Source organism: Dromiciops gliroides, chromosome 6 (genome assembly GCF_019393635.1).
Source record: "Dromiciops gliroides isolate mDroGli1 chromosome 6, mDroGli1.pri, whole genome shotgun sequence".
In the NCBI taxonomy this organism is placed as follows: Eukaryota; Metazoa; Chordata; class Mammalia; order Microbiotheria; family Microbiotheriidae; genus Dromiciops; species Dromiciops gliroides.
Genome location: NC_057866.1, coordinates 18,955,255 through 18,976,854, shown reverse-complemented (window position 1 = coordinate 18,976,854; position 21,600 = coordinate 18,955,255). Strand labels below are relative to the sequence as shown.

Sequence of the window (21,600 nt, the reverse complement as noted above, 5' to 3'; positions counted from 1 at the left end):
CTCCACTGCTTCAGGGACATGACCTCTTGGTGAGTGAGAAAGCTGTAAGTCTCATTCTATTACCTGGCATTACAGATACCATAAAAAAAAAAAAAAAGATTTTTTTTCCTTCCAGATAAGCAGGTAACGTAATCCTTTTTGATCTTTTCCATGAATCAGTTGTCAAAAATTTTGAGTTTAAGCAGTTCAGTTCAAAAAACTCAATCACTATGTCCACTGTGGTATGAAGTGGACAACGTGGGGGACATGTGGTGAACTCAGTCATAATAGCATAAAACGATTCTAGTAAAGACATCGTATGATAGTTGCTATCCATGAGAATTGTCAAAGAAGTTTTCTGCAATCAGGCATATCCAATAGCTTTTCTCAAGGTACATTGATCACTAATAATATATGTGATGCCAGTGACTTTAGAGATCAGTGGTATGCAATAAAGATCATTTGAAGAACAAGCACATTTTTTATGAAGTCCATTCCTGTCTCAGGAAATGAAAGACATGAAAAAACACTAAGATTATATGCCTACCTGGTAGAAAAAATATTTTTCTCTCATTAGACAAAGGGAAGTAAGACTCTAGATATTGAATAGATATATGGAGTATCCCTGGATGTCATAAAATTAATAATGCCAGAGGGAGAGACTGCAGGGGCAGCTAGGTGGCATAGTGGATAGAGCACTGGCCCTGGAGTCAGGAGGTCCTGAGTTCAAATCTGGCCTCAAACACTTAAGACTTACTAGCTATGTGACCCTGGGAAAGTCACTTAACCCCAATTGCCTCAAAAAAAAAAAAAAGGAGAGACTGCAATAGAAGGTAATACTTAACTTTTAGTGGATTAGGGCACTTCTAGAAGGGAAATTTCATCTTTTGTCATGGGCAATCACCTTGCTATGTATAAACATAGAAAATCATCCATATAAACATGAGGTTATATGACAAGCATAGGGTATGATGGTGGATACAGTTATTAACCCATCTTTTCTTAGTCTCAAAATCAACTTGATACCTGTTTCAGCACAATTTCTCCATGAGATGTTCTTATATGTAATCATTCTTCCTTGTTCAATTATAATAATTTGACCCACACACTAGGTAAAATATTTTAAAACATTCAAAGTATTACCTTGTCCCTTTATTTGGGGATAAGTAGTTTCATAAGTAACCCTATTTTGTAAATAAAACCACTTTCACTTTCTTTTTGGTGACAGAATGTTGATATGATATGATATATGATGTGATATGATACAATTTCTATTTGAGTGAATTGACCATATTGTAACTAAATTGATAAAATATAAGTGTAATTGGGTGGGAAACTTCCTGACAATTATCTATTTCACATTGCCCTCAAATTTTTTATTTATTAGGGTTTTCTTGATTGTGTCTTGGTTTCTCATAAAGTCACTAGCTTCCATTTGTTCAATCCTAATTCTTAGGCAATTATATTCTTCAGAAAGGTTTTCCATTTCGTTTTTCAAGTTGTTGACTTTTTTCCATGACTTTCCTGCATCACTCTCATTTTCCCCCTCTATCTCTCTTACTTTATCTTCAAAGTCCTTTTTAAGCATTTCTATAGCTTGAAACCAATTCATATTTTTGTTGGAAGCTTTGGATGTAGAAACCCTGATGTTGCTATCCTCTTCTGAGGTTGCACATCGATATTCCTCGTCACCAAAGGAACTTTCTATTGTCCACACTTTTTTTTTTCCCCTGCTCATACTTGCCAACCTATTTCTTGACTTTTGACTCTGTCTTAAAGTGAGGCACTGCCTCCAGGATGCACTATTCCAAGATTCAGGGGGTCTCAGTTGGTAAGATTTAAGGATGACACATTCTCAGCTCACCCACAGGCTACTTGCTCTTTATCCCAGAAACAAATCTGGTTCACTTTGGTTGCAAGCACAGGGGTGCCTACACCCCTCCTCCACCTGGTACCTCCACCCAAAACTGTGTTCTGTATATGAGCACAGTCAAAATGACATGGTTCCACTTCAGTTCCAGCACAGACGCCTATAATCTCCCTCTGCCAACTGCTTAACCCTCTCACCAGACTGTGAGCTGAGTTAGCCCCAGCTGCAGCCAATTCAGAGGTTCAGATAGTCAATGACAATCTTATCTAAAACATTTCTACCAAATATGTGCCTTAATATTGATGAAGATAATACTCAGAGAAGGCTTATTTCTTGTTTTCTCAGATTATATTCCTTGGATAAAAGAAATTATCAAGTTGGATAAAACCACACTGGGCCAGGTAGTGAATTCATTCTCATAGGCCTCAACATCCTGAGCTGCAGAGACCCCTGTTTGGGTTGTTTTTCAACTATGTAGCCACAGTTGTGGGGAACCTAGGACTAGTCATAATAACCAGTGTGGATTCCCACCTCCCCATGTACTTTTTTCTCAGGCATCTGGCATTTGTTGATCTTTGTTATTCCATGGCTGTAGGTCCAAAAATGCTAGTCAGTTTCATAGAGGAAAAAAATATCATTTCCTATAATGAATGTGTGCTGCAACTATTTTTCTTTGGCATATTTATTGACAATGAACTTTTTGCCCTGTCAGCCATGGCCTATGACTGCTATGTGGCTATCTGTAAGCCTCTGTTCTATACAGTTATCATGTCAGACAGGGTATATTGAATTTCACAAGTGAGGCTGAACTAATTATTTTGTACTTTTCTGCATTTAATTTGTTTTTTTCCCTCTTGATTATCCTTGTCTCCTACATACTTATTCTTGTGACCATTCTCAGAATGAATTCTTCTGAGGGCAGGCACAAAGCCTTCTCTACCTGTGGCTCTCATCTTATGGGGGTCATTGTATTTTATGGGACACTTTTCTTCATGTATCTGAAGCCCCAGTCTAGCCAATCCTTTGACACAGACAAGATGGTCTCTGTCTTTTACATTCTGGTCATCCCTATGCTCAACCCTTTAATCTATAGCTTGAGGAACAAAGAGCTAAAAGATGCCTTGAAAAGACTCTTTTAAAAGTGATGTAAGCATTCCCTTTAGTGCCCAATGTAACAAATGATTCAATTTCTTTTTTTTTTCTTGGTGAGGCAATTGGGGTTAAGTGACTTGCCTAGGGTCACACAGCTAGTAAGTGTTAAGTGTCTGAGGTCAGATTTGAACTCAGGTCCTCCTGACCCCAGGGCTGGCTCTCTAACCACTGTGCCACCTAGCTGCCCTTCAATTTCCTAATTAAAAGAAAGAAAATTTGTGCTAGATTTCTTTGTCTATTGTGATAAAATAATGGGATTTAGCAGATACTCAAAGACCCACCTGGAGATTAATCTAGACTGATTGAATCAAGTGAGAATGATTGACTGCTGATTAGCCTACTTCAAGTTAACTGGATTGTAATCACACCTGGCTATCCCTTAAGAAGGTATTGTTCTCAGAAGTTATACTGTGAACTCAACTTGAGGACACCTTCAAAACCAATGGATTTGGATGATGCCAACCAATCAGCTTGAAGCAGCATGTAAGGACCACCTCTGTTCCAGACCTATAAAAAGCTTCCACAATCAGCTTGCTAGAGAGTTCCTGGTTAAAGCAGGCTCATGGAGGAGGACTTGAGGAAGAACCCAACCAGGCTGGAACTCTAGGCTAGGTAGGACTTCTTTTTCTTAGCTTTCTGAACTCCTTGTAAATATCTGTATGCTTTAATAAATGTTTAATGCCCAAAGACTGGTGCTGAAGCTTCTAATTTAAGGCAATCACACAATATAGATTTTAAATATCACACTATGAATCTCCAATTCTTCTCTCTTATTTTAGAGAAAATAATATATATATATATATATATATATATTTTTAGTGAGACAATTGGGGTTAAGTGACTTGCCCAGGGTCATACAGCTAGTAAGTGACAAATGTCTGAGTCCAGATTTGAACTCAGATCCTCCTGGATCCAGGGCCAGTGCTTTATCCACTGTGCCACCTAGCTGCCCCCACAAATAATTTTTTTAAATAGTTCTTAGGGCAGCTAGGTGGCACAGTGGATGGAGCAAGGCCCTGGATTCAGGAGGACCTGAGTTCAAATCTGGCCTCAGACACTTAACACTTACTAGCTGTGTGACCCTGGGCAAGTCACTTGACCACAAATGCCTCCCCCCAAAAAAATAGTTCTTGTCATCAATGCAATTTTACTTTGTTAAAGTAAACAACATGTACGTGATGGGCACATGACCCAGCAAGTCAGGCAATCTACTTTTTAATAAGACCCTTTTCTTTATTATAATTTAAATTTCCCCATCTACAACTTTTATCCAATACCCGTGGTCTTCTATGAAAAGCAAAACAACTGTATTGCCTCTTCTTTTTAATATTTTTTCAAATCCTTGAAGAAAATTTCCAGCTATTATCCCATCTTCAGTTCTGGGTCTTTGATTCTTTTCACTGAATAAAAAAAAAAATACTGGGTCATACACTGTGTCTCAAAAAATTTAGTGCATATTTAAGTTTCCAAAGCTTAAAATGAATTGTCTTTTAGGACACACTGTACAGTTCCAGGACCTTGGTTCAAATGAAAGATCTTTGGCAGTGAGTCCATCCTCTCTAACTCACACTTATCTATAAAGTATGAGAATTTGATGACATTAATTTTAAGTGTCATTCCAGTTAAGAAATCATGAAGTCATGAAACTCTTCTTTTGGCTCACAACAGTGTCATCAACTGATCCTCACATCATGTACTCTTTCATCTTATTGTTTCCTCTCTCTGCTCATTGTGTAACTTATGAATCTCTATCCTGAACACTGTTAACATATTCCAAATGTGGTGTGGTCAAGGCAAAATGGAACATGATTGTCCCGTACTTTGCCAGGATGGTATGTCTATATGAATGGAGATTATATTAGCTTCTTTTGTTGATACATAACACTCTGTGATCCTATTGAAATTGGAATTCACTAAACCTAAGAAGTCCTCAATGAAAAGACCCAGATCCTTGGCCACTTCTCCCAGAAGCCCCTGTCGAACAGGAAGCAGGGCTGTCCTCACACACAGCTCCAAGCTAATTGGCTGGTAGCACTGATTGACACGACCCACAGGTGGTAGACACAACTTCCAGAGGCCAATCTGACCTTCTAAACACCAGAAAGGTCACCTCATGCTTTCTCCTCAGGGCAGTGCTTCCCTGCAATGTCTTACTAAGCAGGTTGGTGGGGCTCCAATTCTCACAATGGTAAAGTACTCTTAGAGGAGAATTTGTTTTGTTTTGCTGTGTCTTAATTCTCTAATGTTTCCTCATAAATAAATCACTTCAGAGCAGTGAAAATAATATTAAAGTGCTTTAATTATACATATTTTAAGACATGTCTAAGAACAAAAATTATAAATAATAGCTGACATCTATAGAGTTCATAAACATTCCCTTATTGAAATTCACAACAATTTTCTCAAAAATATTAAATAAGTTACTGACATCATTGAGCCTGTAAATATTGGGTAAAAGGTTGGAACTAAGTCTTCCTAATTATAAATTCAATATTCTGTATTTTATCTCCTATACTAGGCTAGCTCTCAATGAAGGAAAATCTAATTACTCATTGTAGTCACCATTACCATAATCACTGTCATCATTAATCGCTATCAGTGCTCCTCCTTTTCTCCTCTCCCTCTTCTTCATGACTTTCTTCTGCTCCTACTTCTCTTCCTCCCCCTCCTTCATCATCAACATGAAATACACATTTCCCTGATAATTACTTTCATGCTTATCCACGGAATCAGGCACTGTGATCCATGCACAGAAATATCAAGCTCAATGCCATACCATATTTAAAGTATTCATGAAAGTTAAAGTGAAAATATATGGGAAGTGTATGTCCTGCTGGGAAACATTAAAACCTAGAATCAAAGGGGAAAGCAAAAAAAAATATCTATTTGGAAGTCTCCATCAAGTCAATAATTGATCAATAAATATGTAATAAGCAGCTATTATGTACTTAGCACTGAGGTAAGTGCTGGGGCATTAAAAAAAAACAAACTCAAGGAGCTAACAATCTAGTGGTTGTGACAATATGGAAATATATATATATATATATATACACACACACACAAAACAAGCTATATGCAGGATAAACATAAAATAATTCTCAGAGGAAAAAAAACATTTGAATTAAGAGGAGTTAAGGAAGGCTTCCTATAGAAGGTAGGATTTTAGTAGAAATGTAAAGGAAACATGGGTGGTAAGTAAGAAGAAGAGAAGAAAATAATGTTCCACTAAGCAGGGAATTGGTGAGACAATGCAAGAACAGCCAGTAGGTCATTTTCATTGGATAGAAGAATGGCAAGGAATATAATTTAAGAAAACTGAAAAAGATGTATGGGGATAAGTTATGTAAGGCTTCAGAGTTTCTACATTCTAAATGTACTTACAAAAGAAATGGCCAGTTCCTGGAACAGAAATTAATGAAAACATAATCTTTGAACAATTACTCTACACAAAACACATCATTAAAAATTGGGGAAACCAATAGAAGTGGAAAACACTCTATATTCTTAAGGATCTCACATCTTTTTTTTTTTTTTTTTTTTTAATGGGGCAATGGAGTTAAGTGACTTGCCCAGGGTCACACAGCCAGTAAGTGTCAAGTGTCTGAGGCCGGATTTGAACTCAGGAACTCCTGAATCCAGGGCCGGTGCTTTATCCACTGCACCACCTAGCCGCCCCAAGGATCTCACATCTTAATAGGTGGACAAAATATGTAATGAGCATTTCAGCTGTAAGGGAAATTGAGGGGGTTTGCGGGTCTATAAAATAGAGCAGAGAACCATATCCTAAGGGATATTCTTTAATAACATATTCATGCCTCTTTGTTAGGTTGAACCATACTTTCAAAAACATTGGTAGTAGATAAATTTCATCTCTGGCTCAACAGTTGTAGCTATAGAACATAGTAAAGAAAAGGTCAGGTTATATCATCAAGGGGTCTTTTCCTTGAAATGATAGTGGATAATGATAGTCTAAAACATGACTAGATCTGGAGAGTTACTGCCAGTTTTGGAGCTCTTATATTTATATTTCCATTGTTGGGAGGTGGTTATCTATATGAGCTCGTGGTGATAAGAAGTTTTGTACCATTCTCCAGAGTAACTAGTTTCCTAAGTGATGGCTTTAAGAATCAGGCTTGAAAAGGTCTAGTTTCCTGTGTAACAGATCAGAATATAATACCTGAAACACATCAAAGAACTGCTTGACTCAAACCATTTCCCCAACTTTAGGAACAATGTTTCAATGACCAACCCCCACTAAGCATCCTGAATTTGATATTGTGATACTCAGCTTCATGTGTTTTTCAGTGAGCCATGCCAAGGGCGTTGCGAACTCAAACATAAGAACTCTGGTTGGCACATGGTATTAATAGAGAAAATCTACCATGTCAAGGGCATATACATTGTGTAGGGGCCAATTTTAATATGGGGAGAGTTAATTGGGTGGCTCAACGTAATATTGGGGTTCAGAAAATAATGAGGGACCTCTAGGTCCAAACTTTCCTCCCCTCCAAATTTCCCTTTTTACTTATTTCTCCCAGGTTAATAAGAAAGGAGATTAACAGCCTGTTTTCCACAAACAAATCAGGTTTTATTTAATGGGAATAAAATACACAACAAAGGTGAAATTAATAAAGTCAAGGACAAGGAAATGGGGAAAGAGGAAAATGAATAATCTCCCTGGCTCTAGCAAAGGCTATCTCAAAAGCAAAATTCACTTTCAGCTAATTCAGAGCTAGATTTTATTAACTCACCACCAGGGGTCTGTAATTTTTATAGGAGTCAGGAGCCAGTCTCCAGTCTGCTCCAAATGTTCCTCCAAGGCCAGAGAGAGACTCCTACTTCCTGTTGGGGTCCCTTTTTCTACCTTTTTCTCCCTCCCCCAAAGGGGAAGTCCTTCAAGTAATGTGGCTGATACTGGTTCTCTGTTGATGACTCAGTCCACAGCATCTAAGGATACACCTTCTAAGAGTTGCCCAAGTTAGACTAGGTCTAACAGGGCAGGCCAGGTGTGGCTAAATCTAACCATATTTAAATGGGTACTTATTAGTTTCTAATTCACACTCAATTCAAACACTACTAAGTCAATCAAGTCTGACCCCCTGGGCATCTGCCAAATTCCATTATTTTACAACAACTGGGAGTCACCTTTTTCATTTTCTATGCTTAAACCAATTATACCCTGCTATGTACTGGAGACATTCTTAGTATATTCAAGATTTTGAAATCTTACATATTATATATTTTTCCTGCCTACCCATATTTACTAGTTGAGAGCAACTGAGATATAAAATGTAAACTCTAATTCCAGATTAAAGTGAATACTGCATTATGAAACCAAGGCTGAATGTTGGGTGTATATGGATTCAATATAGAATCCTGACTTGACAGTTCTTACAACACCTAAATAATGAGAAAGGATGTATAAACCTACTGCCATTTTCTTTTAATTACTGTTCTATCTGGGAGCTCAATGACTCCTTAGACATATAATGTTTGGCCTTCTTTGTGGAAGCTACACAGGCTCCTCATAGAGATTCCTCATCTTCTCAAAATCCCATAAATAGCCAATGACACTGGGAGCATTGTTGTAAGAAAAAAAAAAGAAAAAGAAAAGATATGAACAAATAAGAGTTTAAAAATGAGAGTCCAAACCAGAACTATTAAACCCTTATCACACAAATGAAGTCAGATCTAAGCAATTGGAAAAATAGTTGCTCATGTGTAGGCTGAGCCAGTATAGCAAAAATGGCAGCCCTACCTGTTAATTTATTTATTTAGTGCTATACCAATGAAACCATGAAAAAACAAATATCGGTCTAGAAAAAATAATAGCAAAATTCATTTGGAAAAACAAAAGCTCAAGAATATCATGGGAATCAAAGGAAAAAAACATATGAAAGAAGATTATTTTTTGGCTAAGTCCATTTATCCTCATCTGTCCTAGAGATGAATCTGAAAAGGCAAACTCTGACTCTTACTCATGCAACTTTACTTTATATTCTAAGTATTATATGTTCTTATTCAACTTGGCCAAAAAATTCTTTCACAAGACTGTGCAATGTCCTTGGACTTGATGCAAGCCGGATGTATCATTAACGAACAGAAGCTTGGAACAGGGTAGTTATTTAATAAATGATTCATTAAATTGAGTGAACCATTGAGAATTATCACTTATAGCTGTCTAGGCAATTGCCATGACATGATCATATGAAATTCATTAAACTTCTCTGCTACTCCAGGGACAAGACCTCATGAGGACTGTGAAACACATAAAGTCTTCTAACGGGTAGAAGTACAGATATCGTGAAAAACACAGATGATTCTCAGTTCCAAATAATCAGGTAACATTACTCTATGTTTGTGACCTTCTCAGTGCATCATGTGATAAAAATATGGAGCCCAAGTAGCTGAGTTCAAAAAGCTAAGCATTATATCTATTGCAGGTGTTAAGGGGGAAATTTAGGGTCTATATGTTGAATTTATTCAAATTTTAATCACATGAAATCATTCCAAGAAAGCCATCCAATGAGAGTTCCTACTTATGTCCAATGAGACAGATGGGTTTTTTTGTTTGTTTTTTGTTTTGTTTTTCCAATCTTAGAAATCAAACAGTTTTTGTCAAGGGGTACTGACTACTAGTAATATATTGGATCACAGTGGTCTTTTAGATCAGTGCTATGTAACTAGACACATCAAGAGTATTAAAAAAAGCCTTTTCATGTTTTTGGAAATGAAAGTCATTAAAAACACCAGTCATTTGACCAGATGACAAGGAAGAAAAAAATATTTTTCCACTGATAAGGTAAGTGAGACTATTAAAAAAGAATATATACATATATATATATATATATATATATATACATATACACACACACACACACACACACACACACACACACACATATATATATATATATATATATGGTGTCTCCATTTTACAATTTATGTCAGCATAAGTAAGAGACTGGAATTGATCCTGGACTTTTATCCCCGATAGTTTAGGGTACTCCAAAAAAGGAAATTCTATATCTCAATCTTGACCATCATTTTATAAAGAGATAGCAATAAACAATGATACAGAAACCAGATGATTATATGCATAGCATTACCTGGAAATGTGCTGGATACATTTTTAACCTATGTCTTCTTAATTTCAAAGCCAATTTGATACCTACTTCAATTTGATTCCTCCATAAGGAGTTCTGAAATCCTTTACCTTCCTTCAATATGTCATTATAATCCCTGCACCCACTGATTAGTTAAAATAATATAAACATTTTTATACTTGAAAATGTGTTGATTATTCTTTCCAATAAATTACAGATACATAGATTCATAATTGACTCCTTGTTTTATAAAATAAAGTTATATCCACTTTCCTATGAGTGGCAGGTTGTTGATATGATACAATATATTATATGGCATAACATGGTAAAATGTGATATTATATGAAATGATACGATGTGATATGATTTATGTTTGAACAAATTTACCACATGATACCTAATTGAAAAAAAATACAATGTAATTCAAAAAAAATCTTCTTACTCCTCTTATCTAAGATATAACATTAACTGAAAATCATACTCAGAAAAGTCTTCTTCCTTTCATTTTCAGATTGCTTCTTGGATAGAAGAAATGATTAAGTTGAATGAAACCACAGAGAGAGAGGTGACTGAATTCATTCTCATGGGCCTTACAAACCATCCTGAGCTACAGGCCCCCCTCTTTGTGTTGTTTTTCATCAACTATATATATGGCCATAGCTCTTGGAAACCTGGGCCTGATCATGCTAACCACTGTGGATTCCCACCTGCAAACCCCCATGTACTTTTTTCTCAGGCACCTGGCATTTGTTGATCTTGGTTATTCTACTACTATTGGGCCAAAAATGCTGGTTAGTTTCATAGAGGAGAAAAACATCATTTCTTATAATGGATGTGCAATACAGCTAGTTTTCTATGTTCTATTTATCACCAATGAACTTATTATTCTGTCAGCTATGGCCTATGACCGCTATGTGACTATTTGTAATCCCCTCCACTATATGTTCATTATGTCAGATAGAGTATGTTGGATATTTGTGAGTATCTCATACCTTTATAGCATTATGGTGTCACTATTACTCACGATAAAGATTTTTAAATCATCTTTCTGTAACTCTAATATAATAAAACATTTCTACTGTGATGGTCTCCCCCTATTGTCCATTGCATGTTCAGACACAAGTGAGATTGAACTAATCATTGTGGTCTTTGCTCTATTGAATTTTCTTTCTTCCCTCTTGATTATTCTTGTCTCCTACATACTAATTCTTGCAGCCTTCCTGAGGATGAACTCTTCTGAGGGCAGGCAAAAAGCTTTCTCCACCTGTGGCTCTCATCTCACCATGGTGGTTGTGTTCTATGGGACACTTCTCTTCATGTACCTGCAGCCCCAATCTGGCCATTCCTTTGACACAGACAAGATAGCCTCTGTGCTTCACACCCTGATCATCCCCATGCTGAACCCTTTGATCTACAGCTTGAGGAACAAAGAGGTGAAAGGTGCCTTGAAAAGTCTCTTTAAAAATGGATGTAAGCATTCTCTTTAATGACAATATAAAGTGTGATTCCTTTGTCTTGTTAGAAGCAAGTTTGTCCTAGATTAATTTGTCAAGTTTTTCAGGACTTTTCTCATATTTTTGAGAAAAATAAAATCCTTTAATATGCAGTCAGAGAGTTATTTTTAATTGTGAGTCTTCTTCCAGTGGTGAACCTCCAATAAATCTAAATGGGTCTGCCTAACTCAAACCATTTCCCCAAATTTAGGACCAGTATCTCTATTGTCAATTTCCAATAGGCATCCTGAATTTGCCATTGTGATACTGAGCTGAACACGATTTTCACTGAGCCATGCCAAGGACATTGTGAACTCAAACATGAGGCCTCTGCATAGCTAGGGCACATGGTATTAATAGAGAAAATCTATCATGTCTAGGATATATATATATATATATCCTAGTATATATATATATATATATATATATATATACTGGGAGTCCTCTTTTTTTCATTTTCTATGCCTAAGTCAATTATACCCTGCTAGGTAGTGGAGACATTCTTGGTACATTCAATATTTTAAAATTTTACATATTATATATTTTTGCCTGCCTACCAATATTTACTAGTTGAGAGCAACTGAGATGTAAAATGTAAACTTTAATTCCAGCTTAAAGAGAATTCCCCATTATGAAACCAAAAGGAATGTTGAGTGTATATGGATTTGATATAGAATTCTAACTTGATAGTTCTTCAAAACCTAAATAATGAAAAAGTCTTTATAAACCTAATGCCATTTTCTTTTAATTACTGTCATATCTGGGAGCTCAATGATTCCTTACACAAATAATGTTTGGTGTTCTTTATGGAAGCTACACAGGCTCCTCATAGAAGGTTCCTCATCTTCTCAAAATCCCATAAATAGCCAATGACCCTGGGAGCACTGGTGTAAGGAAAAAAAAAGAAAAAAGAAAAGATATGAACAAATGCGAGTTTAAAAATAAGAGTCCAAATCAGAACTATTAAACACTCTTTACGCAAAGAAAGTCCCATCTAAACTATTGGAAAAAATAGTAATTGCTCATGTGTAGGCTGAGCCAATATAGTAAAAATGACAATCCTACATTTTAATTTATTTATTTAGTGCTATACCATTGAAACTATTAAAAAAATTATGTGTCTATGAAAAAATAACAAAACTCATTTGGAAACACAAAGGCTCAAGGATATCATGGGAATCAATTAAAGAAATATTAAAGAAGGTGGTTTAGCAGTACGAGATCTCAAACTGTATTATAAAGGACTAATTATCAAAACAATTTTGCACTGACTAAGAAACAGAGAAGTCAATCAGTGGAATAGATTAGGTAGAAATAACACTATAGTAAATGACCATAGTAATCTAGTATATGATAAAGCCAAAGGTCCAAACTTTTGGAACAAAAATTCATTACTTGACAAAAACTACTGGGAAAATTGGAAAACAGTATGGCAGAAACTAGGTGTAGACCACCATCTCACAACATATACTAAAATAAGGTCAAAATAGGAACATGATTTACATATAAAGGATGAAACCATAAGCAAATTAAGCGAACATGGAATAGGGGGCATCTAGGTGGCACAATGGATATAGGCACTGGTCCTGGGTTCAGGAGTACCTGAGTTCAAATCCAGCCTCAGAAACTTAACACTTACTAGCTGTGTGACCCTGGGCAAGTCACTTAACCCCAATAGCCCCGCAAAAAAATAAAATAAAATAAAAAAAACATAGCATGGAATAGTTTATCTGTCAGATATATGGATGCAGAAAGAATTTAGAACAAAGAAAATATAGAGCAAAAGAAAATCAAAAGAGATAATTTTGATTATGTAAAATTAAAAAGCTTTTGAACAAACAATGCTAATGTAACAAAGATTACAAGGGAAGGAGAAAACTGGGAAAGAATTTTTGAAACAAGTATCACTAATAAAGGCCTCATTTCTCAATTATATAGAGAACTGAGTCAAATTTATAAAAAATACAAGTCATTCTTTAATTGATAAATACTCAAAGGTTATGAATAAGCAATTTCCACACAATGAAATAAAAGCTATCTATAATTATATGAAAAAAAAAGCTCTAGATCACTATTGATCAGAGAATTGCAAATTAAAAGAACTCTAAGGTATCACCTCACACCAATAAATGTGGGAAATATATAAGAACGTAAAATTGGTTGTTGGAGGGGATGTGGGAAAATTGGCATTCTAATCCACTGTTGGTAGAGTTGTGAAAAGGTCCAACCATTCTGGAGAGCAATTTGGAACTCTGCCCAAAGGGCTATAGGACTGTGTCTACCTTTTTTTTTTTTTTTTTTTGGTGAAGCAATTGAGGTTAAGTGACTTGCCCAGTGTCACACAGCTAGCAAGTGTCAAGTGTCTGAGGCCGGATTTAAACTCAGGTCCTCCTGAATCCAGGGCTGGTGCTTTATCCACTGCACCACCTAGCTGCCCCAAACTGTGTATACCTTTGATCCATCAATTCCAATGCCTGTTTTATATCCCAAAGACATTCCCAAAGAGAGAAAGACATATTTGTACAAAAGTACTTGCAGCAGTTCTTTTTATGGTGGCTAAGAATTGGAAATCAAAGGAATGCCCACCCATTGGGGAATGGTTAAATAAGCTGTAGTATATGAAATGATGGAATATTATTGTGCTCCAAGAAATGAAAAGCAGGATGATTTGAGAAAGGACTTAAAAGACTTGTATGAAATGATGTGTAATGAAGTGAGCAGAGCCAAAAGAACATTGTGCACAGAGAGAGCAATATTGTTTGATGAATTCTGAATGACTTAACTGTTCTCAGCCATACAGTAATCAAAGACAATTCTAAAGGACTAATGATGAGATATATTATCCACCTCCAAAGAAAGAAATGATATTGATTGAACATAGACTGAAGAATGCCATTTTTCACTTTCTTTCATTTTTCTTCTTTTATTCAGGTTTTCTTATACAAAATGACTAATATGGTCATGTTACATAATTGCACATGTGTAACCCATATTGGATTGCTTACCACCTTAGGGAGGGGAAAGGGGAGTGAAGGGAAGAAGGATAAAATTTTGAACTCAAAAGTATAAATAAAAACCTTTTTTAAAAATCAGAGATAATAAAGGAGGACATATTCTATGTTGAAAGAAAGACACAACTTATTATTTAAAATATTGGAAAAGAACCATAGGAGAGAACCAATGATTTTGTCTGTAGGAGATGCAACAGCCATCATACTGTGCTAGCATGTAACCATGGTAGTGGGTTCTCTGAAAATCATTATGATGAGTTTCCAAGTGAGGGAACATTGTACCTGGAATTCTTTGAAAAGTGGATTACCAAAATCTGACATTCACATAGGATTTTGCACAGTAGCATAAGTGAATACCATAGAGACAGAAAATTTCATTCAGAACCATAAGGGCCAAAATCAGTCAGGGGATGAGTTACAATACAGAGCTGAAAATGATCCATCTCCATCTAGTGTCTAACAATAGCAAGATGGTACTGTAAGAAGTTAAAATTAGCCTCACATGTCCACATGGCTCTTTGACCTCCCCCCACCACCACCACAGGGCATGGCAGCCTCAGGGCTTTCTTCCTCCACGGGCATATGCATGGAGGACCCAGTGCAAGCTTGCTCTGCCAAACAAAGGTGCACATGGAGTTTCTGTGCCCTGGGCTGCCTTGGGCCCTGCCTGGGAGGGGACAATGAATTAGCTTGGGGTATGTGGGAAGCCAGTCAAAGGATCATAGGAGAGAGAAGTGTTTATTATTCTGAAGCTCAGTTAGTGAGGGTGGCTGATATTGAGGGGGACTGTAGACAAGAGATGAGCCATGGGGGGATGAGATGAGAGCACACAGGTGGTGGCTATAGATCAAGCAGCAAGACAGGGGCAGCAGCATGACAGAAAGTAAAGAGTCTTTTGGGGGCAGCTAGGTGGCACAGTGGATAGAACACTGGCCCTGGAGTCAGGAGGACCTGAGTTCAAATCTGACCTCAGACACTTGACAGTTACTAGCTGTGTGACCCTGGGAAAGTCACTTCATCCCAATTGCCTCACAAAAAAAAAAAAAAAAAAAAGAGTCTGTTGGGATCAAGTTCACAGGTCCTATTTTGATTTTCTTTGTCCTTATCTCTAAGTTTATTCACATCAATAAAATCTGTTTTTTGTTTTAATTGAAAGGAGGCTTTATAATCTTTTTTTCTTATGAGTCTGGGAGAAGCAGTAGAGGAGGGGGCAGGCCTTTACAGACTGGCCTGGGCAGCTAATAGCCTATAGATAGGCAAACTGCTAGCAGCTTTCAGATGCCTAACCAGCTAATTTGAGTTACAGAAAGTTTCAGTATCATACGCATAACTCATACATGTTTCTGTAACAAAATAATACATTGGACCCAAAATTATAAAGGATAATATGAAAGAGATTTAGTTGAAGAGAATTTATAATCCAAAGTCAAAGTACAATGGTAAAGAAATACTTGAGAAATTAATAGGTTTTTTTTGTTGTTGTTGTTTTTGTTTGTTTTTGCGGGGCAGTGAGGGTTAAGTGACTTGCTCAGGGTCACATAGCTAGTAAGTTCAAGGTGTCTGAGGCCAGATTAGAATATTTCACTGGAGAAATTAATAGTTTCAAAAAAATTGAGTTAGGAAAATTGATAAAATTTTACATCAAAAACAAAACTTTTTTTTTTTTTTTTGGTGGGGCAATAAGGGCTAAGTGACTTGCTGAAGGTCACACAGCTAATAAGTGTCAAGTGTATGAGGCTAGATTTGACTTGGGTCCTCCTGAATCCAGGGCCAGCGCTTTATCTACTGTGCCACCTAGCTGCCACCTAAAATGAATTTCTTATGTAAGAACTCCTTAAATAACACCAGAGGGAGTCCTATATAGCAGTTTAGAAGAAATTAGGCATAGACTAATATCCAATACAGGGACAGCTAGGGTGACACTGAGGATAGAGCAGAACCCAAGGTTCACAAAGACTTTTTTTTTGTTGTTTTGAAATTCAGCCTCAGAATGTTCAAGTTTTGTCTGATTCTGGCCAAGTTTATTCTTTTTTTTTTTTTTTTTTTTTTTTTTGCGGGGCAATGGGGGTCAAGTGACTTGCCCAGGGTCACACAGCTAGTAAGTGTTAAGTGTCTGAGGCCGGATTTGAACTCAGGTACGCCTGAATCCAGGGCCGGTGCTTTAACCACTGCGCCATCTAGCTGCCCCCAAGTTTATTCTTGTTATTATTGTTTTAACCTCTACCTCTCCTTATAAATAAAATAGGAACAATTATAGAACCAACCTACCAGAAATTCTATGAACACCAAATGAACCAATAATTGTAAAGTACTTAGCACAATGCCTATTGAAGAATAAGCATTATTTATGTTGATATTATCAGCAGCAGCAGCAGCACCACCACCACAACCACCACCACCATCATCATCATTATAAACTATAACTCATAAGAAATGGAAAATAGATTTAGGAACTGTAAGAAATGATTATTAATAATATAACCAATATCTTGGGGGATATTAAAAGGCTCTCCCCTTCTTAATTCCTTATTTTTTAAAAAAGTCCCTTTTTCCTGGAGGACATTACTGAATGAGCTTGAATTAACTCTCCTCATATTGGTTAGACCCCACCCAGCCATTCAAGGAATATAATCTTGGGTGGGGAACCTCACTGTGTTCTACTCAAGCTTGTGTGGAAACATATTATTTTCTCTGGATAACTAAAGACTGGGGCTGGTCTAGGTAGAGATAATCTCTGTCCAGGGATTTCTCAGCCTACCCACCCCCATTGGAAAGGGTATAAATTCTTTAAATTGATGGCCTAAAGCTATGTGTAGTCTGGCATAGGTCTTCATTTTAATATTTTAAAAATATTTTTCTTTTTCTTTTGGCAGAAAATGGGGTTAAGTGACTTGCCATTGCTCACACAGCTAGTATATGTATGAGGCAAGATTTGAACTTACCTCCTGGGCAAGTCACTTAACCCCAACTGCCTTAAATATCCAGAGACATCCTGATATATATCTTGCCACTGGACTCAGATGGCTCTGGAGAATAAAATAAAAATGGTGACCTTGCACAATCCTCCCTCACTTAAATCCAATTCACTGCAAGCCATGCTATCACCTCAATGTCATGGTCCTCCTTGACAAAAAAGAAAAATATCAGCAACAAGAACACTATATGGATGATTAAAATAAACTGTTCTTCTATTACATTGATCTCTCCCACAATTCTGTGCAATGTCTTTGGCCTTGATGCAACCATGACATATCACCCACATGTTCAAGCCTACAACATAGTAGGTATTTAAAGTATGCTTCATGAAATTGAGAAGACCAGTGAACTTTATCACATTACTATCTGGGCAATTTCTGTGACATGATAATATGAAATTAATTAAACATCCCCATTGGTTCAGGAAAATAACCTCATGAGGACTGAGGAAGCCATAAAGAGTAACTCTTGCAGCTAGCAATACAGATAATGGACAAGCCACAGAAGATTCTACCTTTCAGATAAGCAGGTAATATTATTTTTTGTTTGTTATTTTCCAATGCAACAGGTATCAAAAATATGGAGTCCAAGCATCTCAGTTCAAAAAGTTTATCACTATGTCCATTAAGGAGGTGAATAGGGGAATTAATATGGCATAAAATCATTCTAGGAAATCCATCAGATGGCAGTTCCTAACTGTGATAATTATCACCAAAACTTTTCTACAAACAGAAAAGTCAAATAGTTTTGATCAAGGGATATTGATCTTTGAGGTCAATGCCATATTATATTATAATCTATATATATAATGCACATTGTATGAACAACAAGGATATTTTTACCAGTTTTTTATTCCATCTCTCTTGGAATGAAGTACATTAGAGTATCAAATTTTTAACCAAGTTAACCATTAAATCCAAGTGGAAAAATATTGTCTTTCTGGCAAGAGAAAGAGAAAAGAGACTCGAGAGAGTAAGTATATGCAATCTTCCAGATGTCATAAAATTAATGAATACATGAATAAGAGACTGCGATAGATTCTGAACCTATACTTTTAATGGTTATGGGCAATCTTAAAAAGGAAAATTTTATCATTCAGCATTTGTCATCAGTTTAAAACTGATAGTCATTAATGATGGCCCAACAACCAGAAAATTACATGAGTAACACAGGATTTTTGAAATGTGTCTTTGTGGTATTTATCTCATGTTTACTTAGCTTAAAAGCAAAATTGGTATCTACTTCATCACAATTCCTTAAGGCATTATTATATGCTTTATCATATGTTAACATGGCATTATAATTTTTGAGCCATTGATTAGTTAAAATATTTGAAAATATATCTATAATATTGTCCTGCCCCATTAATTGCGGTTAAGTAGTTTCATAATTCACTATTTTGTAAACTAAAACCCCATTCGCTATCCTCTGTGTAATAGGATGTTGATATATGATGTTATATAATGTAATATAATATCAAGTGATATAATGTGGCATTACTTAGTTTGAGGGAATTCCCCACATGGCACATAAATTGATAAAATACACAGTAATTGAGTGGGAAAATTTCTTCTCATCTTTTTCTAACACATTTCTACCCATTAATTGCCTAATAATCTAGGCAAACAATGCTCAAAGAAGGCTTCTTTCTTTTTTTCAGATTATGATACTTGGATGAAAGAAATGATCAATCTGAATGAAACTACAGGGGGCCAGGTGACTGAATTCATTCTCATGGGCATCACAAGCAGTCCTGAGCTACAGGGCCCTCTGTTTGTTGTGTTTTTCCTCAACTATATGGCAACATGTCTGGGCAATCTAGGCCTGATCATCCTAACCAGTGTTGACTCCAAGCTCCAAACTCCCATGTACTTTTTTCTCAGGCATCTAGCATTTGTTGATCTTGGCTACTCCACGGCTATTGGGCCAAAAATGCTGGTTAGTTTCACAGAGGAAAAAAATATCATTTCTTATACTGGATGTGCAATACAGCTAGTTTTCTTTATTATATTTATTACCAGTGAACTTTTTATCCTGTCAGCCATGGCCTATGACCGTTATGTTGCTATCTGTAAGCCCTTCCACTATATTATCATCATGTCCAGAAAAGTATGTTGGGCCTTGGTGGCCATCTCATACTTCTATAGCATCATGGTTTCTCTACTGATCTCAATAAAGATTTTTAAATTGTCTTTTTGCAAATCAAATATAATAAGACATTTCTATTGTGATGGTCTCCCCCTATTGTCCATTGCATGCTCATACACAAATGAAATAGAACTAAATATCATGGTCTTTGCTGCACTTAATTTTGTTTCTTCCCTCTCAATTATCCTTGTGTCCTATACGCTCATTCTTGTGGCCATCTTCAGGATGAACTCTGCTGAGGGTAGGTACAAAGCTTTTTCAACTTTTGGATCTCACCTTACAGGGGTTGTTATATTTTATGGGACACTTCTTTTTATGTACCTCCAACCCCAATCTAGCCATTCCTTTGACACAGATAAGATGGCCTCTGTCTTTTACACTCTGGTCATCCCCATGCTCAACCCTTTGATCTATAGCTTGAGGAACCAAGAAGTGAAAAGTGCTTTGAGAAGACTCTTTAAAAGATTATGTAAACCTTCTCCTTAATGTCCATCGCATAGCATGGATTTCTTGCATTATTAGAAGCAAATAAATATGTATTAGATTTTTGTAGCTTCCCATGATTCTTCTCTTTTCTTCTAATTTTATTTTTTTGCAATAAGCTTTCATTTATTTATTTATTTATTTTTGCAGGGCAATGCGGGTTAAGTGACTTGCCCAAGGTCAGACAGCTAGTAAGTGTCAAGTGTTTGAGGCTAGATTTGAATTCAGGTCCTCCTGAATCCAGAACCAGTGCTTTATTCACTGCAACACCTAACTGCCCCCTCTCCTTTCTTTTAAAGAAAAATATCACTTATAATATGCAGCCAGATAATAATTTTTTGATTGGTTGTTAGATTTTTTTTAATCATCCAACTTCCAACAAGTCTTAGTTTATTGGATCATTTAATTGAAGGGACCTTTTAGGGTATTTAGTAGAAATTATCTCTATAAAACCATATTATTTTAAACAACTTTTCTTGAAGTTTCCTTGGCTGGGGTAACTAATTAACAAGCATTTTGAAAATCGTGGTGACAGGTACTGTTCTAGGCTTATATAGATCAATAAAAATCAATAATTCTTTCCATCAGTGAACTTACATTTTATTAAGGGAAACATGTACATGAAAGCCATGCTACTTGGCACTGCAGGCAATGTACTTTTCTATATCTCTTCTTAAGACATTTCTCATTATTACAACCTCAGTGTCGCTTTTGTGAATTACAGTCTTTGTTCCTCTTTTTTTTTCTGGGAAGCAGAACAAGTTGATTCCCTCATATTTATAATAATTATTCATATTCTTGAAGAAAATCCCCATCTCTTTCCCGATTTTGGTCCCAGAGTTTTCATTTTTGCGTTAGGATGGAAAGAACACTGCATTATGTAAGGAATCCCAGAATTTTTGTTACAGATTAAAGGTTCTAAGGCTTAAGGTGAATAAAATTTTTGGGACATTCTGTACAGTTAGAAGAGCTAGGTGTAAGTAAAACATCTATTATTGTGAGCTGTGATATTCTGGGCAATAAGTTGATCTTACTCCCACTCATGCATAGACTGTGGGAGTTTGTTGACATAAATTTTGAGTGCTTTTCCATTTAAAATTCTATGACGCCACGAACCTATTCATTTTGCTAACGGCATAGAGTCTTCAAACAATACTCATGTATCATGTGCTTTTTTCTCTTCAATAGAAATATTTACTTTCTCTGTTCTTTCAAGAGCTTATTGACGTCCATCCTGAACACTGTCGCTCAAAATTTAATATAATGGTCCACATTTGTTCTGGTCTCAATGCTCAATCCAACCATACTGTCCCATTCAATGCCAGGATAGCATAACTATCTTAATTAACATCTTGTTATCTTTCTTAGCTCATATATCATAC

General features: G+C 36.2%; 2 protein-coding genes and 1 pseudogene across 2 annotated transcripts; all 3 read left to right on the top strand.

Moving 5' to 3' along the window:
* Nucleotides 1-1,776: 1,776 nt before the first annotated feature.
* Nucleotides 1,777-2,988, top strand: LOC122731870 (annotated as a pseudogene).
* Nucleotides 2,989-10,636: 7,648 nt separating this feature from the next.
* LOC122731453 (olfactory receptor 8K3-like) lies at nucleotides 10,637-11,594 on the top strand. Its single transcript, XM_043971572.1, is given in 2 exon segments — nucleotides 10,637-10,750; nucleotides 10,752-11,594. Coding segments are annotated over 2 exon segments (954 nt in total). The 5' UTR covers nucleotides 10,637-10,639.
* A 7,667-nt stretch (nucleotides 11,595-19,261) lies between these two features.
* On the top strand, nucleotides 19,262-20,221 carry LOC122731435 (olfactory receptor 8K3-like). The gene has a single exon (XM_043971543.1). It carries the CDS (start codon nucleotides 19,262-19,264, stop codon nucleotides 20,219-20,221), a length of 960 nt encoding a protein of 319 aa, XP_043827478.1.
* Nucleotides 20,222-21,600: the final 1,379 nt, after the last annotated feature.